The sequence below is a fragment of the Jaculus jaculus genome, chromosome 1 (assembly GCF_020740685.1).
Source record: "Jaculus jaculus isolate mJacJac1 chromosome 1, mJacJac1.mat.Y.cur, whole genome shotgun sequence".
In the NCBI taxonomy this organism is placed as follows: Eukaryota; Metazoa; Chordata; class Mammalia; order Rodentia; family Dipodidae; genus Jaculus; species Jaculus jaculus.
In genome coordinates, this window is record NC_059102.1 from 141184151 (window position 1) to 141209996 (window position 25846).

Genomic DNA, 25846 nt, shown 5'->3' on the forward strand with positions numbered 1-25846 from the left:
AGAGGGAAAGCTGTAGAGATGGAAGCCAATAGAATAGGCAGCGGATGTTTGTATATTTGAGGCATTTAAGTCTGTTTTCATTACAAGAGCAAATGAAGGAAAAATGAATGATGACCTTGGTTCTAAGGGCATCAGTTGGGAAGGGGCCCCAGGCGAGGGCCAGGGCAGCATTTTCGGCCTCGGAGCCATGAGCACAGGAGCGGCTCCAGCTGCCTAGAAGAGGGTGCTGGCGTCCTGGGCCTGGGGAGCGGAGTTCTCGGAAGAGGTAAATGGTACTGGCATTGGCAGGCCCGAGATGAGCTTGGGTCACTTTGTTCCTTGTAGCCACGCACAGAGAGACCTCCGCAATTCAGCCACAATGTTCTTTTTGGCAAAGAAATGCTTCTCTTGAAGGGCATGAGGCCACCTGGTCATCACAGGCCCCAGGGTCTGGGGAGAAGTTCTTCCCTTCTTGGCACAGTCCTGACCTCCCACCCTCAGCTATGTGGGTGCCACCCAGTGGCCTGTGATTGAAGAGCTCCAGTCACCTTTGGGAGATAGAGTCAGCTAGCATCTAAGGACCAGCCTCATGGCCAACTGCCATTGTCTTCTGGTGCCTCCAGTGATGTCCTTGAGGACATTTCCTGGAGACATCTAGGCTTGAGTCCCTCACGTCACCCCTGCCTTGGCCTCTTGCCAGGGTGCCCCTAACAGACTCCGCACATGTCTTCCTGGTCTAGTCGGCCCTCCTCATTCTGCTTGCCAGTGTGTTATATCTGAATGAAGTAAGGGGCTTGGTGCTGGTCACCAAAGGCCTGGATTCTCCCTGCCCTGCCTGCCCTGCCCCAGTGTTGCATGTATTCTTGGCCTCCATTTCCTCTCAGGTTTGGAGCTTGCAGCAAAAGCAGTGGGGTCTGTGAGCCCCTGACCCTTCTAGCCTGGCTCAGCTAGCCTCGCAGGAAGCCCTCCCAACCTTCCACACTGCAGAGGAGCAGCTGGTGCTGGGCACCCACAGTGGTGCCTGCTGTGCCTACCCTGGCCTGCGTGCTAGATGTTCCCTCAGAGGCTCTTCTAGCCAGGAGCAGGGCAGGCCTCGCCATGAATGAATGAATGAATGAATGAATGAATGAATGAATGAAATGAACAGACAACTAATGACCAGATCATTTCAAGCAGAAGGTTTATTGCCACAAAGAGGGACTGAGACACACCAGGTGTGTGTGTGTGTTGGGCAGGGAGAGGATGGCTTCGCATGCTGAACCAGTGCCGGGTATTCCTAGGGCTTCTCCTCCTCTGCCTTCATCTCCCGCAGCTCAGGCTGCCTCTGCAGTGGCCCACACAGATCCTGCAGGACAGCAGGGAAGAAAGCCCAGTGACTGAGCCTGGCCTGGTGTTGCATGCCTATAATCCCAACACTGGGGAGGCTGAGGCAAGAGGATTGCTGTGAGTCCCAGGCCAGTCTAAGCTATATAGAGTGAGACACTGCCCAAACATACAAAACCCACAGACTGACAGAAGGATCGGCCTTAGAAACCGAGCTCCAACCCAGCTCCACCAGGTACTCACTGGAGAGCCTGGGACAAGCCCCTTGCCCTCTCTGAGCCTCCTCAGCTTTTCGACCCTAGAACTCTCAGAGCTCAAAGCCCTCACGAAAGCAGGCACTTGCTGAACACTGATAGCCATCGGGTGCCAGGCTGTTCTTTCAACACCACTGCTATGCAGATAAAGCAACCGAGGCTTATGGGCTGGGTGACCAGTGTGAGGGCCTGGGCTGGGGAGTGAAGGACGGAGGCAGGCTTGGAACTGGTGGTTCAGCTCCAATGGCTGGGTTCAAGCTCTTGCCATGGGAGGTGGTGGTCATGGGAGGAGTTCAGGTAGCCAGTGGAGGGAGGCTGTTTATTCTAGCAGTCAGGGAAGTGTGGCTTTCTCCAACAAAGTTCATTGGCTGATTCTGCAGTCTCTAGCAGAGTGACTCAGTAAGGCTTCCTTTCACATGGGTGCAGGGGAGAGCATCAGCGAGCCTGTGGGCAGGTCGTTCTCATCTATAAAGAAACTCAGCACTGTGTCCTGGGCTTGCTGCAGCTTGGGTCACGTGGAAAACCACAGTTGCCATTCTCCATTGCACAGCAGTGACAGAAGCGGGGAAAACCAGGGTCTCTTCACACTAGCCGTTCCCCTAGTTGTCCTCCCTGGTGTTCACCTCCTGCCCATGTCCCCCAGGTCTTGAAGGCATCTCTGAGACCAGCCTCATTGCCCAACCTTGGTCAAGGTAGATTTCAGCTGTCCCTCCGGGAAGGCAGAATCTTTTTTTTTTTTTTTTAATTTCTTTTGTTCATGTTTTATTTATTTATTTGAGAGCGACAGACAGAGCAAGAAAGGCAGATAGATAGAGAGAGAGAATGGGTGCGCCAGGGCCTCCAGCCACTGCAAACAAACTCCAGACACGTGTGCTCCCTTGTGCATCTGGCTAACATGGGTCCTGGGGAATCAAGCCTTGAAACCAGATCCTTAGGCTTCACAGGCAAATGCTTAACCGCTAAGCCATCTCTCTAGCCCAGGAAGGCAGAATCTTAAAAGCAAGAGATGGGCCTGGCTGCCACACAGCTTCAGCCAGCAGCTCACCCCCTCTGGGCCTGTAGGGTTGTTTATAATGGGACCACTCCCGGCAGGCACTGCCTAGTCCCTTCAGCTTACCTTTTTCCAGTCAGTATACATGATTTCCGACTTCTTCATGCCCACACTGATGACAGCCTTCTGGAACTCTCCTATCTGCTCCTGGGAGACATCTGGACTATCAGCTGCAAGGGAGAGCAGGAAACTGGATGGGGATGTGACCGGCAGAGGCTAGGTGGGGCTGAGGATGGCGGACCAAGGGCTGGAGACCGAGGAGCAAGCGCAGTGCCAGGTTGCGCTGTTTGGAGCTCTGGGTGACCTACCATAGAAGGATAGCCCCAAATTCTTCTCGTCCTCCGGCTGGAAGGCAAGCATGAAACTTCTGGGGTCCTCAAGCAGTTTCAGATGGGCAAAGTGTTCCTTGTCCCCCTCTGCAGCAGGAAGGGGTCAGTGAGTGGGGGAGATGACACCATGGTCCCCGTCCCATAGGTGAGGAAACGCACAACTATGCAAAGGCCGAGGACACCTTGGGGCCACTGTAGGCTTTGCTTCTGCTACCTGGCAAGCCCCACGCTAAGCACGTCACAGGTGTAGAACGGTGTGCGTGTCGGCTCTCATGGCCTCTGGCCCTGTTTCACACACAAAGGGGTCAAGGCCTGGGAGAGAAGCCTTGGGGCTGCTGAACAGTGTCCATTCAGTTCTCCAGGCATTGTTGTGTCCTTACTAAGTGCTGTCTCTTGTGACATGGGTGAAATCACTTGTCCAACCCATGGGCTCCCATCCATAGCCCAAAAAGGATGTGAAGAACGATTAGGAGGGAGACTAGTCTGGAACCAAACTCGGGGTTGAATGCTCATTCTAATTACAAGCCATATGACCTCAGGACTAGACATCTCTGTTCTCTTTCCTCATCTGGTCCCTGAGATGCCTGCCTTCTTCAGGGCTGCTTGTAAGTGGTACATGGGTTCATTCATTAAAGCATTTCTGGACTGGAGAGATGGCTTAGTTTTTTAGGTGCTTGCTTGCAAAGCCTAAGGACCCAGGTTCAATTTCCCAGTACCCATATAAGGCAGATGCACAAGGTGATGCTTGTGTCTGGAGTTTGTTTGCAGTGGCTAGAGGCCCTGGTGTGCCCATCCCCCCCCCGCCGCCTCTTTCTCTGAAATAAATTAATTAAAATTTAAAAAAGAAACATGAGTACTCAGCTGTGGTGGTCATTGCTACATTGCGGGAATTAAAACAGATCTTCCAGGTGCTTTCTGTGCCCACAGTCTCCAGGGCCTTTTCCCCACCCTCTTCTCTGGCTGACCCTCACCGAGTTTGGAGAGGGTCCCGTTCTTTCGCTGGACCCTCAGCTGGCTGGAGTTATAGACACAGCGATCCTCCCTAAAGGTGGGTGACAGAAAGGGAGACAATTAGGAGAGTTGACCATTACTTAGCACAGTGAGGGGTGAAAGGCAGGTGGAGGTGACAGTCAGTTGTCCCCTTTCCCTAGTGGGAACACTGAGGCCAGGAGGAGGCAGATTTGCTTCAAAGTCTTCCAGCATGGGGAAGCAGGGACTCACATGGTCTGGTACTCTCGGAGCAGTATTGTGTCCTCTGTCAGGTTGGGGTAAAAGTAAAAGAATGCTGCCTGGATCTGTTCAGCTGCCTGCTTGTATTCAGGATTGCGAAAAGCCGAGCCTATGTAGAACCACTTGCCAGCCAGCTGGAGAGAGATGGGCATAAGTGAAGGGGGCTTGGAGCCAGCCTCTGAAGTCAGCAATAACAAGCTGTAGACATATACCACCGGCCATTCTGCAGATGGGGAGGCTAAAGCCCTGGGCAGAGGTCGGGCCTGCTGGGACTCTCCCTAAGAATCAGACCCCGCCCTGTTCACCCCCGTGGGGGCCTTGCTGTGGTACTTCTGAGTTTGATAGTAACAGGAGACCATCAGAGTCCCCAGGCTAGCCAAAATTTTACCATATGACCCAGGAGAAATCCTGGAGGAAGGTGTTGGCCATGGCAGTCAGGGGGAGGAAAGTACGGGGGGAGACGCGGCTGGCCCTGGCGCTCAGGGTTCTGAGTCCCAGGCACTCACCCAGTTCAGAGTGGCATTGGTGATAGGCATGGCTGTGATGCTGACATTGGCTGGATTCTGGGCCTCAAACAGTGGCAGGAGACTCAAGACAGTGAGGATCCAGGGCAGTGCCATGCTGACAGTAAGCGACACCTGCAGCCAGACAGAGCTGGTGGCTGGAAATGACCTTTATAATAAGATGTGAAGGGGGTGTGGGAGGCCAGCCAGGGTTCGTAGAGCTGTGACACAATCCTGTGGCACTTGGGAAATGGCTTGCCCAAAACCTTCCCCAGTGTCATGTTCACAGAGAAATGTGTAAGTTGGACCATGTTCCAGTGTCAAAACCAGGAACTGTTCTGCCTGGCCTGTCAGGTCATCAGAGCTCTTTGGGTTTTTTTTTTTTTTTTTTTTTGGCAGTGTATCCCCAGTCCCAGAGCAGTAGCCAGCACCTGGTAAATATCCTGTTCACAGTTATGATGACACCACATATTTATCAACACAAATAGACACTCTCATAAAGTTTGGTTATGGCTGAGTATGGTAACTTCATGCTGAGGCAAGAGGATCATTGCAAGCTGGAGGCCAGCCTAGGCTCCATAGTGAGACCCTGTCTCGAAAACCTAAAAGGATTATTATGGTCTGCTCATAGTTTTGTATTCCTGTGTACTACATATATGGTCCATAATCATTTATGTTTTAGTGGGTAGTCTGAAGTTAGGGGTTTTATAAAAATATTTTTAAAGAACATTCTGTTTATTTATTTATTTGAGAGTGACAGACAGAGAGAGACAGAGGCAGATAGAGAGAGAGTTGGCACGCAAGGGCCTCCAGCCACTGCAAATGAACTCCAGATGCCTTTGTCCCCTTGTGCATCGGGCTTATGTGGATACTGGGGAACTGAGCCTCGAACTGGGGTCCTTAGGTTTCATAGGCAAGCGCTTAACTGCTAAGCCATCTCTGTAGCCCTGAAGTTAGGGTTTTCATGGGTGTATAACTTTTTATTTACTCAGTATGTAACTTCACGAGACCCTTTCTGTATATTCATGGCACTTTTTTAAAACAGTGTCTCAGGCTGGAGAGATGGCTTGGCGGTTAAGGCATTTGCCTACAAAGCCAAAGGATCCCTGTTTGACTCTCTAGGACCCACGTTAGCCAGATGCTCAAGGGAGCACATGTATCTGGAGTTTGTTTGCAGTGGCTGGTGACCCTGGCATGCCCATTCTCTCTCTCTCAAGTAAATAAATAAAATATATTTAAAACAGGGTCTCTTGTAACCCAGCTTGGCCTTGAACTCATGGCCTTGAACTATGTAGCTGAGGAAGACCTTTACCCTATGCTTCTGCCAGTATTTCTAAGCAGGAGGGTCACAGGCATGCACCCCCACGTCCAGTTTGTGCAGTGCTGGGGATGGAGCCCAGGGCTTCCTTCATGGCAGCCAAGCACTCTACCCATTGAGCCACGTCCTCAGACCCACAGCATTTTGTATTGAAATCTTTTCCTTCTGGTGGAAAGTATCAGAGCAAAGCATGTCATATGGATGCTCCTGGTGGCATGCAAAGTAGTGCCAAATTCTAAGCTAGTAAAATGCTGGACACCGGGAAAACAATTGTGACATTTCCTACAAGAGGGTGTTGCTTAGCAACAGAAAGAGCTGAATTACCGCTAGATTTTACCATATGGGTGAAGCTCAAAAACATTAGGTGGGGCAAAAGAGGCTTGATTGCCAGGTATGTCATTCATGTCTAGAATACTGGCACTTGGGAGGCTGAGCTATGAGGACTGCTGTGAGTGTGAGGCCAGCATGGGCTAGAGTGAGAATTTGCCTCAAAAAGCAGGGGGTGGGGCTGGGGAAATGGCTCAGCTCAAGTTAAAGGCACTTGCTTGCAAAGCCTGCTGGTGGGGATCCAATTCTCAACTCACATACATAAGTCAAACACAAAACATAGCGTAAGCATCTGGTGTTTGTTTTCAGTGACAAAAGGCCCTAGCCCACACACGCACATGCACACGCACACGCACACACAAACACACACACACACACACACCACACATACAAGCAAATAAATAACACATAAAAAATAAGCTGTGGAAAGCCCTGAAACATCAAGCTGGTTCTGCAGGAGTCTGTTGACGTGAAGTTCTACACTAATCCACTGGATGACTTTGTGGAGATAGAAATCAGGTGGTGGCCGCTTAGGGCAGGAAGGTGACCACAGAAGCTCCTGCAGTGGGGTAGTGTCCGCATAGCCACTGTGGGGAGCCACACGCGTGCGTGCTCGTCAAAACACACTGAGCTCAGGACTCAAAAGGTGTGCATTTTATTTTACATACTATCAATTGAAGAAGTTGATCTTCCAAACAGAGAAACAAAAGCATGACAACCCCCAAAGCACTGATGGCAACTCTTAAGACTATCTACCTGTTGGTGCCTGGTTCTCCCACCCAGAGGCCTGCAGTCTGAAATCCTCCTTTGCAGTCAGCCTTGCATAGGCCTCAGGGAAATGAGTCTCTACTCTGGCATGCTGTCTTAAACCCACGGAGCACTGGATCCGAGGATTTCTGCCTGAGTGGCTGATGTGAGGCCACCTCAAGAGATAGACGGAGCTTCAGGGCAATAGGAAGATTTGAGGTGAGAGAGGAGGTAACTTAGTTACTAGTCTAATCCTTTCTCTCTCAGCATACACCCAGTCAACTCTTACATTCCTGTTTCCTGTTTCTGGTCATGTTGAGTTGTGATTTCCTTACAACCTTTGATTGTGGAAATCTTCCTGAGTTGAAACCAGGCAACAACTTGTGGTTCTAATCACTTCTATCACTCCCAGTGAGTGGATCGGCCTGCAGAAACAAGATCTGGACACTGACAACCTAAGCTTGAAGACAATATCATTTTAAAAACCATTTTAGGGCTGGAGAGATGGCTTAGCGGTTAAGCGCTTGCCTGTGAAGCCTAAGGACCCCGGTTTGAGGCTCCATTCTCCAGGACCCACGTTAGCCAGATGCACAAGGGGGCGCACGCGTCTGGAGTTCGTTTGCAGTTGCTGGAGGCCCTGGCGCGCCCATTCTCCCTCTTTCTCTGCCTCTTTCACTCTCGATCTCTCTCATAAATAAATTAATTAATTAAAAATACTATTTTAGTTTTGTTTATTTCTGAGAGAGAGAGAGAGAGAATGGGCACACCAGGGCCTCCAGCTATTGCAAACCAGCTCTATACATGTGCGCCCCCTTGTGCATCTGGCTTATGTGGGTCCTGGGGAATTGAAACTGGGTCTTTTGACTTTACAGGCCAGCACCTTAACCAGTAAACCATCTCTCCAGCCCCATGAATATAATATTTAGTTGGACAAAACTTCAGGACAAGGGGCAGGGGAGGAGGCTCGGTGGGTACAAAGCATGAGGACTTGAGCTTGACTCTCTAGCTCCCATACAAAAGCTGGATGTGGCTGTGTGCCTCTGAGCCCAGTGCTAAGGAGGCAGACACAGGAGAATCCCTGGTACCAGTCTAGCTAGTCTAGTCTAGTGAAACGGTGAGCTCCGGGTTCAAGTGAGGGACTCTAAGACAATAGCATGATAGCCAGGCATGGTGACTTACACCCGTAATCCCGGCATTTGAGAAGTTGAAGTAGGAGGTTTGTCATGATTTCTAGGCCAGTTTGGGCTACACAGTGAATTCCAGCTCAGGCTAGGCTAGGGAGAAACCCTGCCTCAAAAAATAAAAGGGTGGAGAGAGAGAAAGATAGACACATGACATCAACCTCTGGCCTCTACACATGTGTGTGAGAACATGCACACACGCACATACACGAACAGTTAAATATACACACTGCACACAACTATACATGTTAAAAAACCCTTCAGGACAAAATTAATTCAGTTCTCCAAATTTCCATTTTAAAAATGCCAGCTTTATTATGTGCTTTTGATTTATACCATGGAGATATTTAGGGCACTGAAAATCTGTGGGTCTCCATTTCTCACAGTCAGAAATCTAAGGAGTAACACGTGTGGAGCAAACACAAGCAGTAAGACCTCAGGCCACGAGTAAATGCAGTGCCATGCCTTGGGAAGAATGCCTGGTCCTCTCTGTCCCCCACTCAGGCTGCTCCTGGAGTCTCACTTCTACCCGCCAGGCTGGCCTGGTAGTTCCCGCAAGCATACCCAGAACCCATTTGGGGACTGAGACTGGGCGCCACTGAATTACAGGAGTGATATCTTTCAGCTGTGAAAGATCTTCAGGACCGGGGGCTGGGCAGACGGCTCAGGAAGCACAGTGTCTGCTGTGCAAGTCTGCGCACCTGGGATCAGCACCAAGGTCGAGCTCCCTGCAGTGCGGAGAGCTCGAGTGCGCTGCAGGTTAAGTTCTCGTTCAGCCCTTCCTAACCTGTCTTTCTCTCTATCTCTGGCGTAATGACACAAACTTACGGAAAATAAAGAAAAATCCTCATGGCAGTTGAGGACTGTGGTAAAATGCTCTCCTGTTTTTTTTTTTGTGCTAGTTGTGTGACCTTGGGGAAAGAACTTAACTTATTTTGTGCCTTGATACTTCCATCTGTGTTGGAACGCAGAAGTGGTCACCTGAAGAGGCCCTGCTGCCTGGAGCTTAAGGCTAACTGGGAAAGCCAGACCAGCGCCTTCGTTGCCAAGGACCCCAGAAGCCACTTGAGTTATGACCTTGGATCTTGTCTAGTTCCTTCCTAACTCCCCAAGCCTCCTTCTGGGGCTCCTAGCACACTGGGTCAGATGGTATGGAGTTTTCCTCTCCTCTGTAAGCCTACAAAAGCAGAAGCTCCCTTTGTTCTTTGGAAGCCAAGCCCCCTTTCTTTGTCTGTGGTGACCCCCATCATGCTTCTGTATACAGTACTAGCCCCTCTGGAAGCCAAGCCCCCTTTCTCTGGCTTTGATGATGTCATCATGTTCTTTTTCAGCATACTGATTCTCTCTCTTTTCCCCTCCTCTGTCTCTCTCTTTCTCTCGTTTTTTCACAACATACTAATTCTCCTCATCCCCAAGGTAAGAAGCCCTCCCTCTGCCTTCAGGACCCCAGCATGCTGCTTGTGGCATGATGCCATAAGTCTCCTAAAAAACAAAACTCTCCTTTAAGGGGTTCTTTGCCTCAGCATGTCTCTGTCTTGGGCCAGGCTGCCCTCTCCCTCTATCGATTGGATCTATCTATCTATCTATCTATCTATCTATCTATCTATCTATCTATCTATCTATGAATGATATGGAGATGACCACACTGCCTTCACTGGGTTCTTAAGAGGAGTCCATTTGTTCCTGCTTGCAAAATGCTGGTTGAATGAACTCAAGTTCCTTCAAAAGTTCAGTGATTAAGTAACTGTCACCATCAGTTCAATGTCACACTCTGGTAGGGAGAAAGAAAGCTAGACCCCTGCCCTACTTCTAACTGCAGTGATCACAGGTTATATCCCACTTCTAAAGGCATCAAAATGTAAAACATGCCTACCATAGTCTGTCATCTACTACTGTGTAGCTGAAGCAGCAAGGGGCTCCGAGAGGCGGGGTGATTCAAGGAAAGTCACTCAGCAGGAGACCTTAGGAAAGCCACTGAGCAGCGGTGCCCCCTTTGTGGGAAGACTGGCCTGAGCTGGGGGGGAGGTGGACTGAGGACCATCCCTTGGCAGCAGAACTAGGAGGAGAACATGGCAGACCCTCTCATCCTAATTAGGAACTGTGAACCTCATATGAGGAAATACACCCAAAGAAGATTGGCTCAAGCTCAAGCCCTGTTTGGAGATCTTGGGCTATGATACCACTTCTTTGGACTTCAGTTTCCTTGTCCGAAGTGCCAATCTCACAGGCAGCAGGATGCAATGAAAGCAAACCACGCTTTTTAAGGGGTGTGGCCAATGTGTAGGAACCATGGCCATTGTTAGGCTGAATGGTGTTTTTGGCTTGAGCCATATGAAACTGGACTCTAGATCACAAGGCAATTTATCAAAAGGCAACTGAGTATTAATCCATCTCCCACGTTTCCCCTACTACTGAGGAACCGCAGCTCCCTTGGTGGCTGGCAGGCAGGGAGGACATACGGCTTTCATTTTGCAGAGAGAGAAACTGAGGTATTTCCCTGCCCGGAAACTGGGGCCAGAACTCCCCTTCATTCATTTTCCCAGCACCCACTGCTGGTCATTGCAGGGTGAGCCTGGACTCTGCTGGACCTGAGGCACTGTGGACAGAGCAAACACAGAATAGCTGAGTTTTCCCCTGGAGCTGGACCCGTGGAGTCTGCCCTGACCACTTCCTGACACTTGATTGTGCAAGAGAAGATTGGGAATTGCAAGTACTGCTGGTTTAAGGAGAGCCTTTTCTCCCCAACACCCTGTCACCTGGCTCTGCTGGGAATGGATTGGCTTAGTTCCAGAGTCTTTTCACTGGCCCATGGAGTGGAACCAGGCCTGGTCTTTTTTATTGCTATTTTATTATTTATTTGAGTGGGGGGGGCATGGGTGTGTATGGGTGCACATGCATGGGAGGTCAGAGGACAGCCTTGGGGTGTTTCTCCTCTCTTCCCACATTCTTTTCTTTAAAAAAATATTTATTTATTTGAAAGAGAGAGAGAGAGGAGAGAAAGACACAGATAGAGAGAATAGGCATGCCTGGGCCTCTAGCCACTGCAGATGCAGTTGCCACCATGTGCATTTGGCTTACATGGGTACTGAAGAACTGAACCTGGGTCCTTTGGCTTTGCAGCAAGTAACCACTGAGCCATGTTTCCAACCTTCTACCTTCTTTTGAGACAGAGTCTCCCTCTATCTCTCTTGCTGCTGTGGCTTTTGTACTTCCAGATCTCTTGGCTCTGCCTCTCTTTGCCATAGACACATTGGGATTATAGATGCATGTACCATGTTGCACCCTTCCTTGAGCACTGAGGAATATTGCACTAAGGATGGCAGACTTGTGATATGTCACCTTTAACTGCTGAGACATGACCCCAGCTTCCAGGCTGAGTCTTGAGTATTATCTTGTCTTCCCTTTTCATTAATTAATAAATTAATTAATAATGTGTGTGTTTGAGCTATGACACACATGTGGAAGTCGGAGGAGCTGTCTGTGTTTCACCTTCTTTGAGACAGGGTCTCTTAACACTAAAGACAAGTCTGTCCCATGAGAGACTTTATACACAGATGCTGCTGGAGGATTGAATCCATGCTGCAGGTTTTGTAAGCATGCACCTGTAAGTGCTGAGCCACCTTCCCAGCCCCCCTCGGGACCCTCCTGTTAGATCTGGTCCCCTCCCTGCATCTGCAAAGTACAGAGAGGCTGCTGATAATTCTGGAGTGCTGACTGTGAAGCTGACCTCTGCCCTGATCTCCCAGCTCTGCCATCAGCCACCCAAGCGACCAGCCCGAGCTCCTGCTTTTCCAAGTGTGGTGGTGTGATTCAGGTGTTCCCTATAAAGTTAGGTATGCCGAAGGCTAGGCCCCAAGCTGATGGGAATTTGGGAATTAAAGCCTACTGGAGGCGGTATGTTGTTGAGGACGGGCTTATGGGTATTAAGCCAGCTTCCTCTTAGTGTCTGGCACACTCTCCTGTTCCTGTTGTCCATTTGATGCTGGCTAGGAGGCACTGTCCACCCTTTGCTCATGCCATTGTTTTCCCCTGCTATCATGGAGCTTCCCCTGAGTCTGTAAGCCAAAATAAATATTTTTTGTTCTGCAAGCTGCTCTTGGTCAGGTGTTTTCTGCCAGCAATGCAAAGCTGACTGCAACGCCAAGCAAACCTATGGCTTGTGCTGTTTTGTCCCTCCCTGTACGTGGGCAGGCCAGGCTGGCCCTCCCGCTGCATCCTCAGACAGAGCCACACAGACACCCTGCCACCTCTGTGGCTTGACATAGAGAAGCTGCCGAGTAAACTGGGATGAAGGAGATGGAGAGAAAAAGGAGAGGTTCCCGGGCCAATGTTGAATGAGTTCATGGTCCTTCCTTCGGCTGCTCTCTGTAGCATACTCCATATGAGATGTCTGTCCTGCGTCCTACCCCAAGACAGACAAACATGAGACAATCTTCCTACCTACAACCTGAGAAGCCACCTCAACAGCCTAGGAAACTCTTTGGGGACAAGAGTATATGACAGATTTATACAAATGGTTCCAGAAATAGGTACTTCAGGTCAACTTCATTTTTTTTTGTTGTTGTTCATTTTTATTTAGTTATTTGAGAGCAACAGAGAGAGAAAGAGGCAGACAGAAAGAAAGAGAGAGAACGGGTGCGCCAGGGCCTCCAGCCACTGCAAACAAACTCCAGATGTGTGTGCCCCCTTGTGCATCAGGCTAACGTGGGTCCTGGGGAATCGAGCCTCAAACCAAGATCCTTAGGTTTCACAGGCAAGCGCTTAACCGCTAAGCCATCTCTCCAGCCCTAATTTCATTTTTTGATTTTTAGGGTTTAAATGTGAAATAGTTCTCACAGGCTCATGTGTTTGAACACTTGGCCCCAAGCTGGTGGTGCTTTTTGGGAAGTCATGGAACCTCTGGATCTGTGGCCTCACTAGCAGGAGTGGATGGCTGGGGACAGGCCTTGACAGTGACACTTGCCTCTGATTCATGCTTGTTCTCTCTGATTCCTTATCAGCCAACATGTGAGAGAGGCTTTGCCATCTGATTGTAACTCCACGAACTCCTCCATGCCAACCCTCCTCCTGTGATGAACGAAGCCAACATTGAATGAGCTCGTGGGCATTCCTCATGCTGCTGTGAGCCAAAATCAGTGTTTTCTCCTTTAAGCTGATTCCTTCTGGTGTTTTGTCACAGCAGTGTACACTGATTGTCAAAGGAATGAGAACATTCTTCTCTCCTTGTTAGGGTTCCAGAGCTCTCCCTCCATCTGGCCACCCTCAGACTAGATCTGGGATTCGGGAACCACCTCCTGTTACTGTAGTGAGTAGTCTTAGGCTGAATAAAGGGAATCCCACCTTCAGCATATCACCCAAGACTTCTCCCTTGCAAGGTAGTTTACCTCCTCATCATCTTCCCATAACCCTTAAATCTTCTTGTTCTCTCTCTTTAGTTCTCCTGTTCCTTAATTCCTTTTCTCTCCTTTTCTTTTGCCTCCCTTTCCTCTTCCTTTATCTATTACAATAAAGTCTTAAAGTAAAAAACAAAGCCATTTGGGGGCTGGAGGGATTGCTTAGTGGTTAAGGCACTTGCCTGCAAAGCCAAAGGACCCAGGTTTGATTCCCCAGTATCCACAAAAACCAGATGTACAAGGTGGCACATATGTCTGCAGTTTGTTTACAGTGGCTAGAGGCCCTGACATGCCCTTTCTCTCTCAGATAAATAAATAAACATAAGACATATTTTTTTAACAACCATTTGTCTCAGTGCCTCTATCTTGAACTCCAATGCTAATAAAAGAAATCTGACACCCCATCCCAAAGCTTTATATTTTAGCTTTTTCTTCAAAACTTTTATTGACAATTTTTATACATGTACTATGGTGGTTTGAATCAGATGTCTTCCATAAACTTGTGTTTTGAATGCTTGGTCCCCAGGTGATCACAATTTGGGAGGTGGAGCCTTGCTAGAGGAGATAATGTTGGGGGCAGGCTATGGGGTGTTATAGCCAGCTCCCCTTTGCCAGAGTTTAGTTCACTCTCCTACTGCTGTTGTCCACCTGTTGTGGCAAGGAGGTCCAGCTCCTGCTCTGCCAACTGTCCCTGGCTGTCATGAAGCTTCTACTTGAAACTGTAAGCCAAAATAAGCCCTCTCCTGCCTCCAGCTGCTTTTGGTTTGGTGTTTTCGTCCCAGCATCTTGAAGTTAACTAAAGTAGAGAACCGGGACCAGAGGAGTGAGGTCATTAGAAACCTGCTGGTGTGACTTTTGATTCTTTGGAATTGATTTGCAGGAGGAATATGGAAATTGGACACCTTAGATTAAGAGATGACTTGCAGTGCTCTAACTAGAGCTTTATGAATCATTCTAGTCAGAGTTGTAATACCTAAATGCAGAAAGAACTGTGTACTGTGCAGGCTTGGCTTATGAGGAAGAACTTTAACCAAACTGGGCTAGAGGCAGTTTGTGTGAGAGGTTAGCTGCATTCTGCCATGTCCTGAGAACTTGAGCAGGATTGAATTTAGAAGAAATGGGCTGACAGAGCAGATGGACACTGGGCACAGAAACCAGTGAAAGTTTTGGGCAGGAGGCAGCTGCTCCATTGAGACTGGGCTAGCTGTTCTGCATAGGGGCAGTAGGAAGAATGCTGATCTTTTAGAATGCAGGTAGCTTGAAGAATGCTAAAGTTTTCCAGCTTTAAAAAAATTGGTTTTATTTCCCCCTGGGTTAACAAATTTGGTAGTCTATCTGGTGCTATGGGAGTTTTAACAAATGCAGGCAAAAAAGAGGGGGGTGTCATTGGATTTGCAATGAATTTTTAAAAATAATTATTTATTTGCAAGGGGAGAGGGAGGGAGAATGAATATGGGTGTGCCAGGGTCCCCAGCCACTGCAAATGAATTCCAGATGCATGCACCACTTTGTGCATCTGGCTTTACATGGGTACTGGGGAATCAAACTGTTTTGTTAGGCATTTGAGGCAATTATCTTAACTGCTGAGCCATCTTTTAGCCTGTAATGAAATTTTAAATTATTTATTTTTAAGAGAGAGAGAAAGACATAAGGAGGGGAGGCAGAATAGGCATACCAGGGTCTCTAGCCACTGGGAAAAAAACTCCAGATGCATGTGCCACCATGTGCAACTGGCTTACATGTGTACTGGGGAATCAAACCTGGGTCCTCAGGCTCTGAAGGCAAGCACCTTAACCTGTCCAGCCCCTATGATGACTTTTTAAAAATGATTACTGAGGAATGTAAGGCAGGATTGGTGGAGATCCTATGTGATGGAGCCATGGCATGGATGAATCATGAGTTGTCATGGAAGCCCCAGGATTTTGGAGATGCCAGGACTATAGAATAACTGCTAAGGAGAGCTGCCCGCTTGGGATGGCATTTTCTCCAGGCTGTGGGAAGTGCAGCTGTGCGTCCTGAACTGGAACTCCACAGAGTTCATCACTGGTTAGAAATGTTGGACTTGAAGCTACAGAATTTGACGTTTGCCATATAAAATGGACTGGTGCATGATGCATCTTAAGGACCTTAGCAGGTGCAAGGCCCCAAGTTGTGGTTCCAGCATGTGTGGGGGTGGGGCGGGGAGCGGTGTAGAGAAGGGAAGGACGGCTCTTGCCCTGGGACTTGGAGAGAGAATAAACCTGTCTCCACTTTAATCCCAGAACTCTGAGAAGAAGCAATCCTGTGTTTCTAAACCCAGGTTCTTAAAGCACCCTCCATGTGCTTCTTCCTGCTGCCGTGCCCTGCTCAAAACTGCCCTCAACTTTTGCAAAGAAGCACAAGGTCTCAGACTGCCATTCCATTGCCTCAGTTTTAAATATTTATTTAAAGTCCAGAAGGGAAAAGGAGAAACAGAACCCACTGGGGTTTGAACACTCTGACATTCGAACATAAACAAAACAAGGACAGTGACTACACCAAGTGACAAGGGGAAGGCTGGATGGAGACGCAGAGGGGCAAACAAGAAAGGGCGCTGAGGTGGAGACCAGGCTGAGACAAAAGGCACTTCCCTGGGGTGCGCCCAGGCTAGCGGGTGGGGAGGAGGGGGCGGGAGGGGGAGCACAGGTGGTGTGGGGGAGGACCACAGTGAGGTATTAAATAATGAAAAGCAAATCCAATTCACGGCGAGACACAACTTTAGAAATACACAAATAGACTTTCACATAAATTTTCCTTCTATAAAAATAATTCCATAGTTAAAATAACTTCAAAATCCAATTGGGGTCCTGACTTGTTCACTGATCAGATAGGATTCAGAGTATACTGAATGTCTCTGTCACATGGAATGCCAAGATACCCACAATTAACACTTTCTCCTCCATCCAAATTGGTGAAATGGATGCTCAGGGTGAAGGACAGTGGATTTCTACAGGACTGCTTGGTCATGAGAAAGGAGGGTGGGTTCCTCCTGTGGAGGGATGTCTCCAGGCTTCAGAGGGGGTCCTGGTTTAAGTCCCTCCTCCAAGGCCACCCCAGACAGCCTCTGTTGGAATGGATTCTCAAAGGTCAGGCCTTTGGCCAGAGCTTCTCTAGGGCATGCCCTCCCGGAACTATAAAAGGCCAAGTCAACGTGCTTGGTAGAAGGACAGGCACTTCTAAGTCCATAGGTTAATAGGAAATCTCTCTACTTCTGGTTTCTGGTAGGATTTTTGGTTTGTTTATGCTGCTTTTTTTTCCTTTACTTTGTTTCCTCCTCAGCCAATTACAAGGATGATGCAAGGACAACTTAAAAATTCCCCAAACTTTGTCATTTGGAGGAAAGAATGATGTGGATGAGGCCCCGCTCAAAAAGTTTCTTCAAAGTTTGTGGCAAAAAATAGTAGCACCTTTAGAATCTTAAATAAGGGTTTTTTTTTTTTCCTTAAAAAAAAATCACATACACCAAGAGACAATTGTGAGCACCAGCGACTTCACAGTGGGAGGTAGCACAGGCCACCCAGACGGGTCTGCCTTCCCCACCCCGCTGTCCTGTTCTTCCTCTTGCCTCTCTCAGGTGAGAAAACAGTAACACACCTTCTCTTTGCTTAAATAATAATAATAATAATAATATATAAATTTCTTTCCTTTTCTCCTTTTTTTTCATGTCTCCTTTGTATTATTGCACATCAAAAGCTCCCTGGCAGGGACCACTGACAAAATATGTCCCCTTCCCTTAAGATGGTGTTGCTGGGGGGGCTCTTTGGGTAAGAAGCCGGGAAGGAGAGAGTGGCCACAGAGCTGGGTGACAGGCCACAGGCGGGGTGGGTTGCAGACCCGGCTTCCTCTGATTGACTCTTTGGTTGGTCTCTGGGGTTAAGTTGGGATGGGTGGTTCCCAAGGACAGCCTGAGTCTTGCTCCTGCCCAACCCACTCCTGCTGAGCAGACAACAGTTGGGGCCCGCCCAAGGGTCCTAGGGCGAAGGGTTCCTCTCCTGACTCTAGCTGCCCCTTCCACTTTCCTCGTCCATGAGGCCCAGAGGAGCCTGGACGTCAGAGGTCAGAGGAAGCACGCGGGCCCAACCTCAAGGCGGTATCGCTTCCCTGATGAGGCAGGAGGGAGGTTGTCCACACTGACGATGGGCAGCTGCTGTGGGTCCTGGGTCCGGAAGGTGAAGTGTGTCTGATGCCAGCGGCCATCATGGACCTGTGGGCAGGTGGAGGGGTGAGAATAAATGTGGTTCCTGCCATGTTCTCAAGCCTTTCCCCAGCATCTTCTCTCCTGGTTTTCACCTTAGCAATGACCTCCATTGATCATCACCCAAGCACTGGAGAGGCAGCTTATTCCTGAAACATTAGCCATCACAGAGGTTTAACTCTGAACCACTCGCAGCGCGTAGCAGAACATAGCACCGAGCTCTGCAGGTGCCCTTCTTCTTTCTCCCTAAAAGGTTCACTAGTAAGGTCGTTTCATAGTGCACAAGAAAAACAGCTTCCTTTCCTAGCCAAAGGGGATCTGATTTCTTAGTAAGAGGGTTAAGGGTACCCAATTCAACAAGCTATGTTCAGGAAACCAGTTACTTGTCTTGCTTTGAGGGGATGAACGCACCAGCCTTTCTACCTGGGGAGTCACTCTCCTGGCACGACTGTGCCAGCCCACAGTACTGGGAGAGTGGGAGGAAGAAGGAAGGGGAAAAGGGAAGGAACAAGGCTTTTTTCCATAACCCATAGCAAGATGAAATGGTCGTGCTTCGCAAACCACCCACTGCAAACTCCAAGCTGGAAATACTCGTCCCCAAACCCAAGAGGGAAGGGAGAGTTCCGAAGGAACTGTAGGAGGCAAAGGACAGTGGCCCAGAGCAGAAGACTCTCTCTCCTGTGGAGTTTTTACCTTCCTGACACTGGAAAATGTTCTAGTAACAACGTTGCTGTTCAAAATTGCACTAAAAACATCTAAAGATAGGTCTGTAGTCATTTTCAAAATAAAAGGTCATCCTTCAGATAAAGATAGGGTGACAGCTTATCAGATACTAAAATGGGATGTATCTTTAATGTAGATTTGGAAAATGGTGTGACAAAGAGAAGTCAATGGAAAGAGGGAGAGAGAGAGAAGGATGGAGAGACAGAAGGAAAGGAAGATTTCAATGCAATGGGAATGGCAAGAAAACCAAGAGGAACACATTTTCATAAGTTCATACCTAGCTGTCTCAGCAAGCAAACAAAACAGATCCAAACTGGGGGGAAATGTAGTAGTTCTTTTCTAAGAACATTCTAGAAGTCAATTTTAAATTCAAAGCATACAGAACTGACCCGATCCAATATGAAAGAAATCTCAGTGTCCACTGGATTTTACAATAGCAACTCATGAGACTGGTACTCAAAGAGAGTTCAGTACTCTTCAGGGGTCATTCTTTGGCATCCTTCAGGCAGACTAGAGTGGTCAGGCAGTGGGGGCCAGAGGGCCTCTGTTACTTCATATGGACCTACCCTGAGAGCACCCAAAACCACCTGGATAGGTGACAGTACAAGAGAACTCTGCATACAAGCTGCAAGCAAGGAGGAATGGCAGAAAAACAAAGACCAGCTGGTTACCAAGCGCTCCTTGCTTTGTAGAGTTGAAAGGCATCTGCACAAACATGCCAAGTAAAGGCATGGGAAGATGAAATCCCATACCAAAGACAGAAGAAAGAGGGGAAGCAGACTTGAACACATTGTCACGGGGAATGCTGCCGGAGGTGCACAAGCCAGGCTGTTCCCAAGGACAAACACCTCAAGGTGTTTAACATCCCCCCACCCACCTTGTTGGTGAAAAAAAGAGCCAAGCTTAGTGTTGAATCAGCAGTGTGCTACCAGGAGAAACAGGAAAAAAATAAAAGACATGGATAGGGGCTGGAGAGATGGCTTAGCAGTTAAGGTGCATGCTTCTGAAGCCTAAGGATCCAGGTTTGATTCTCCAGGTCCCATGTAAGCCAGATGTACATAGTGGTTCATTTGCAGTGGCTAGAGGCCCTGGTGCACCCATACTCTCTCACTCTAATAAATAATTAAATAAAAATAAAATCTTCAAATAATACATTTGATTAGGTATCCTTTAAAAAACATGGATAATGATGAACCAGTCAAGCCTCCATAGGCCTCCTTCAGCTGCCCCAGTAGGGTACTCTAGGAGACTACACAGACTTGGGGTGAATATGATGGGGTCAAGGAAGAGTTGCAATAGCGAAATGACCAGGGAGACTGCAGTTTTCATGAATGGGCTGATTATTTCTACAGAAAACTCCAAGGGCTTCGCCTTAATCTGTTAACTGGCAGGGAACAGAGACAAGAGCGGTGGGTGGATGAAGCTCATCTTCCCATCACTGGCATCACTTCTCCTATGGAGTCTTCTGTTAAGATGCCAGGGCTATGACTCCAGGGATGTTGGGCAGATGGCAAGATGGGGTATAAGCCATGAGAAAATTGTGACCACCCAATAAAAAACTTTTTTTAATTTTTTATTTGTTTTAAATTTTTTATTTTATTTGAGAGTGACAAACAGAGAAAGAGGCAGATATATATATAGAGAGAGAGGATGGGCGCGCCAGGGCTTCTAGCCACTGCAAAGGAACTCCAGACGTGTGTGCCCCCTTGTGCGTCTGGCTCACGTGGGTCCTGGGGAATTGAGCCTCGAACCAGGGTCCTTAGGCTTCACAGGCAAGCGCCTAACCGCTAAGCCATCTCTCCAGCCCCCAATAAAAACTTTTGGTCATAAATGACTCAGGTTCCTCCTGGCATGGTGGAGCACAGTATCGCACCCCCCCCACCAGGCTCTTTTTTTTTTTTTTTTCCAGTAAGGTCTCACTCTAGCCCAGGCTGACCTGGAATTATATGTAGTCTCAGGGTAGCCTTGAACTTCCAGTGATTCTCCTACCTCTGCCTCTGGTGTGCCGGGATTAAAGGTGTGCATGCCACCATGCCTGGAAACTTTTTAAAGAGTTTTTAAAATAAATACTTTCATTTATTTATTTGCGAGAGAGATACAGACAGGGAGAGAGAGAGAGAGAATGGAAATGGGCACACCAGGGCCTCCAGCTATTGTGAATGAACTCCAGACACATGTACCTCCTTGTGCATCTGGCTTATGTGGGCTCTGGGGAATGGAACCTGGGTCCTTAGGTTTTGCAGGCAAGCCCCTAAACCTCTAAGCCATTTCTCCAGCCCAACTTCTTTATATTTTTTGTGGTTCTGGCCCCATGCTTGTGAGGCAGGTTAGGCTGCCTACCCAGCTCATAAGATATAATCTTATCTAACCAACCAAGTTTTCCCCATTGTCCAAACATCAGTACCAAGATAATGAGGGGCTCCAATAGTTACCTTGCAGCCATCCATAGACACCTCTGGCCTAAACTGGCCCCCAGCTTCGAAGATCTGCCCATTCCAAGCCCGGAAGCGCACAGCATGCCTGGCCCGAGTGAGCCCTGGGCCCTCCTGCCACACAGTCAGGTTCAGGCAATGGATGGTGATGTGCTGAGTCACCTCGGAGCTGAGCAGATGCAGGAAGTTCATCTGGACACGGCTAACTGCAAACTCCACCTGTCAGGGAGACACAGGTGAGGCGCTGGGCCCCATGGTCCTCTGATTCCCTGCCTCTCTCTGTCTGAAGGGTGCAGGGGTGAGATCCCTTTCCTGGACAGCTTTTTCCAACTGTGGGCTCAGTCACCTGTCCACTTGAAAGACAGAGAAACAGGCCTGTGAAAGCTGACCGGCAACCCAATAGAACAGCTCCACCCCAGAACCATAGCTCAAGGCTTCTGCTGTGGCTTGCCTGTGTGCTTTCCCAGGGGTGTGGTCTCAGGGCTGAGCCGGGCCCAAGCTCTAATAAGTGTAGAGGAAATGTGAGGGGCCTTCTTGGCCTTTCTGAGTCCCCAGAGCTATGGGGTGGCATTCGCTGGCCATGACAGAGCTGATAACATACAGACCAGACCACTGGGAGGTGGAGAGACCTTCGAGAGACTAGGGCTGGTAGGAAGCAGCTGGGCCACTGGGATTGTGTCTTTGAAGGGGGTTTTGGGACTTTGTCCCCTTCCTGTCTCTTTACTTCACTGCTGCCGTGAAATAAGTAGCTATGCCCTTGCACACTCTACCCGTGATGTTCTGCCTCACCACGGGCCCCAAAGTGACAGAGTCAACCAGGAATTGAAACCCCAGTAACTACAAGCCCAAATTGGCCTTTCTTCCTTATAAATTGCTTTCCTTGGATATTTGTTGCAGTGACACAAAGCTAACACATCCTGCCATTATTCCTGATGAGAGTGGCCACCCAGTGGGCAGTCATGTTACCAATCCAGCCTTAAACTTCTTTTTTAATGTTCATTATTCCATTTATTTATTTATTTAAGAGAGAGAAAAAGAGAGGGAGGGAGAGAATGGGCACCCCCGGCCCTCCAGCCACTGCAAATGGACTCTAGACGCATGCACCACCATATGCATCTGGCTTGAATGGGTACTGGGGAATCGAACACGGGTTCTTAGGTTTCACAGGCAAGTGCCTTGACCCTAAACTTGAGTCATCAGGGAGGAGACCCAAAGAGGTCACTGTGTCCCTACTGCTGTAGGGACAACCTCAACTCTGACCTCTACACATTTGACTCAGGGTCTGGCATATGTCAGGGACTCAGCAAAAGTAAACTGACCAGCTTGCATGTGACTGCCTGGCCCAAACGTCCTCAAACTCCAGGACTGGCATTGCTCGTATATGGTTCCCCGGGAACCCCCCCCCACCACCACCACCGTAGGGAAGGAGAAGATGGAATGGACACAGGGACTCCACAGCTCCCCTGCACCCACAGTAGCTTCTCTGTATGACACTATTCTCTATGTGTGGAGTGTCCTGTGGAACTGCAGCCTACAGTCCACGGAGGGCACCCTGGACCATGGATGACCACACCCCCACCACTGTCTAAGTGGGTTTGTTGTTGCACCTGGTGCCATCCTGAGTATTCAGCCCATAGGCAGAGGTGGCAAGTAGGAGGGCTGCTGAATGTGAGGGAATACTTGCAAGCGCAGGGACAGGGGAGATAGCCCAGCCAGTGAAGGGCTTGCTTTGCAAGCAGGAGGATCAGAGCTTGATTCCCAGAGCCCACAGAAGAATGGTGAGCATGGAGGCACGTGTCTGTAACACCAGTGCTGGGGAGGAAGAGACAGGTGGATCGCAGGAGCGCTCTGGCCAGCACACAATAAACAGACACAATGCGAAACAAGCCAAACACCAAGTCCACATGTGACTGCAATGATCTGCGCTGGGCTTAGTGCTGAGTGTCGCTGCCTTCCACTCCAGTGGCACCCCCGTCTTTCTTCGTGCTGATGACCAGAGGTTACCCACGTTCTGCCCCTGCCTAGCTACTCTGCTTTAAATCTGAGGCAGAAAGAGTTTGGTGATTACACGTGATTCCCACCCACCCCTAACTTCTAGGTGAGGCAGCTGAGTGGCTTCCTATGCCCTGCAAGAAGATGAATAGGGCTCGGGACAGAACCTGGGCAGGTGGTACCTTGGAGGTTGTGATGGGCTTCAGACACGTCTGCCCGCCATGTGTGAAGTTGCAGGAGACTTCGATGGTGTCAGAGGAGCAGCCAAGGTTTGGGTCTACCCAGTATGTGCCTGCAGCAGTATTGAAAGGAGACGTGTACATCAGGAAGGAGCTCAGATGTGGTTTTGTAGAAGGACTTGAACCTGTGACTACCTGAGTCCCACTGGGGCTTACTGTTGGGAGGGAGTGGGGAGGCTTGGTGGGGTCCCATCTCCCAGAAACACTACCTATGCTATTTCTGGGATGTATCCACTTTTCAGAGGGGTCAACTGAGGCTGAACCTCAGGCCAAGCGAGGGATTGGCTCTTGTAAGAGTTCCTCCAAGTCATGTGCTCCAACCGAAACTCTTAGGGGCTTCCTGGGGAGCTAGGGCTCAGAGATTCATCCTGGTAGCCAAAGACCCAGTAGCGGGGAGATGACACATCTAGTCCCAGCTTTGTGTGCAGAGGAGAGGAGGGAACTTGGGTGGCACCATGGAATGTCCCAGCTCACAAATGGGAGTTGGGGGAGGTGCAGGTGGATGGATGGGAGGGTGCCCCTGGTCCACCATGAAGCACCTGGAGCTGGGGCTCTCTTGACCCTGGAGGCCTTTTCTCCGCAAGGTTCTTCTTGCATTACCCTGAAGTGGCTGGTCCCAGCCCTGCAGGATATGGTAGAGTGGGACCATGCCTCAGTATCCCTATAGTATCCTCATAGACAGAAGCACATGATCGGGCAGACTGTGAGGGACGAAGACTGTTTGTTGAGTGAATAAATGATGCTTTCAGAAGACAGAAACTTAACTAATATGCACCAACTACCCGGTACTCCATTTATCTGAGCTCCTGACACTTTCCACTCAGCACTCTGCAGCCCCAAACAGGAAGTCCCGCCCCAGCCCTAAAGACAGTCTTACCATCCACCATCCTCTGCTCACAGTCCATGAGGTCCCGGCAGACGCGGGCTGGGTTCTCCTTTGTGCCCAGGGGCGTCTTAATGCTCTGGATGAGGTTGCTGAGGTAGTGTAAGGTTTTGAAGATCTCCCCTCCCTGGTCCAGCACCAGCTGGTCTGGATAGCTGTATCCCTAACACAGGAGAGGCATGGCATTAGCCCCCAGGTGCTGGACTTGTTCATAGTCCACATGCCCTCCTTGCACTGTCCCAAGCCTTCACTTCCTGGAAGATAGATGAGTTACAAGGCTCATAGATGGAGGGCCTGGCTTATTCCTAACTCAAGATCAGGAAACTGGGGTCAGGGACATAATGCGGTGGTGAGGGGGCCTGTCAAGATGGGCCAGGCTGAAGGGAGCCTGCTCAGCCCGTGGGTTGTGCCCCATGAATAAGTCAGACAGGGTATTTAGGATCCTAGGTGATGTGTCCAAATTCCCAGGGGTGGCAGGACGGGATAAGGAGGAGTCTGCCAGGTCTCGCAGCTGGGGGGCTCTCATGAGGCACACAAGTGGGGGCAACAGTAGCAAGTTCCAGGAGGAAGGTTGAAACTCTGAGAAGGAACAGATCTTTGGGTGTGCAGCGCTAAGGGGCAGGGCCTTAGGGCGTCTTGACTTGTTGGGATTCAGTATGACATGGAGCCTGTTGCCAGAACTATAAACCAGAGCTGAGCGAGTGCTCCATCCTGTCGGGGTAGCAGAGCAGGCATGCGTGTATTCATGTGGGCCTGTGTGTGCGTGCGTGTCAGAGACCCTCAGCTGCTCTCCAATCCACGTTTGGATACACACCACTCCTCCAGGCTCTGGTACAGCTTGTTGAGGTAGGGTTGGGGTTGTGAGACCACAGACTAGAAGCAAAGCGATGTCCACCCCACACCACGGCTGACTGGCCTGAAGGTCTCCTCTGTGTGACTCTCCACACTCTTACCCACATGGCCTCCTTGGGGTGGGCAGGTAGCTTTGAGGATCAACAGTGGACAAGGAAGAGAGTAAAACCCCTACCAAGCAGCCTGGGTCTGAATATATGCCTGAAATCAACTCTGGAATCCTGCCGCCACATATCAGACACTGTGTGCAGAGCTCAGGGGATGTGGAAGGCACTGTATTCACACGGCCATTTCCAGGGGTAGCAGCAAGGATAGCTGCAAGGTGTGCGCTCCCAGTGGGATATCTAACTGGGAGCACACTTCTTATCTGCCCACTGCCTCTCAGACTGTCTTGTCTCTTCCTAATAGCCTCCCTGGACAGATGGCCAGGGGCTTAGCCACCTTTCTTTGCTCTCGAAATATGAGTCCCAGCATCCAGCTCAGCAAGCAGCCTGAAGCACTTGTAGCAGGTCTGTGCTGCGGGGCTGAGCTCGCCGTCCTGGGAAGGAGGCAAGACTGAGAAGGATGCTTCTGATGTTCGCTGGACTGACTCCAGGACGCAATGAGGTCCTTGCCGGCCTGAAGCTGTGGAGCTGAGCTGAGCACAGGCCAGCTCTCAGCAGTGGCCCCGGGCCCACCACCAACTCTTTGCTCTTGCAGGGACACCCTGGGAAGCTGCTGTGGCCACTGGAGCTAGGTAAATGTCACTCCCTCACTCAGGCCACTCAGGCCTGGATCTGGGACACTGCATAGAAGCACAGAGCTATCATCGGGCTTTACAATAGTGGCTTGGCCTGTGGGGTCCGTGGACTTGCTGCTGCTCATTTGAGCCTGAGGA

At 49.6% G+C, this 25846-nt stretch overlaps 2 protein-coding genes across 3 annotated transcripts in view; both read right to left on the bottom strand.

Annotated features, from left to right (window-relative positions):
• Positions 1 to 1142: 1142 nt before the first annotated feature.
• Orm1 (orosomucoid 1) lies at positions 1143 to 4807 on the bottom strand. The gene is made up of 6 exons (XM_004662679.2): positions 4673 to 4807; positions 4158 to 4300; positions 3908 to 3978; positions 2916 to 3023; positions 2674 to 2777; positions 1143 to 1324 (listed from the first exon to the last, which is right to left on the bottom strand). The coding sequence occupies exons 1-6, from the start codon at positions 4784 to 4786 to the stop codon at positions 1256 to 1258; spliced, it is 609 nt and encodes a 202-aa protein (XP_004662736.2). The 5' UTR covers positions 4787 to 4807; the 3' UTR covers positions 1143 to 1255.
• An 11224-nt stretch (positions 4808 to 16031) lies between these two features.
• Col27a1 (collagen type XXVII alpha 1 chain) overlaps positions 16032 to 25846 on the bottom strand; it is a 129922-nt gene continuing 120107 nt past the window's right edge. For both annotated transcript variants that reach the window (XM_045141753.1, XM_045141752.1), the window contains 4 exons: positions 24112 to 24280; positions 23178 to 23287; positions 21004 to 21222; positions 16032 to 17857 (listed from right to left, as the gene is read on the bottom strand). In XM_045141753.1, coding sequence (XP_044997688.1) covers positions 17711 to 17857; positions 21004 to 21222; positions 23178 to 23287; positions 24112 to 24280 — 645 coding nt within the window. In that variant the 3' untranslated portion in view covers positions 16032 to 17710. The remainder of the gene's footprint in view (positions 17858 to 21003; positions 21223 to 23177; positions 23288 to 24111; positions 24281 to 25846) is intronic.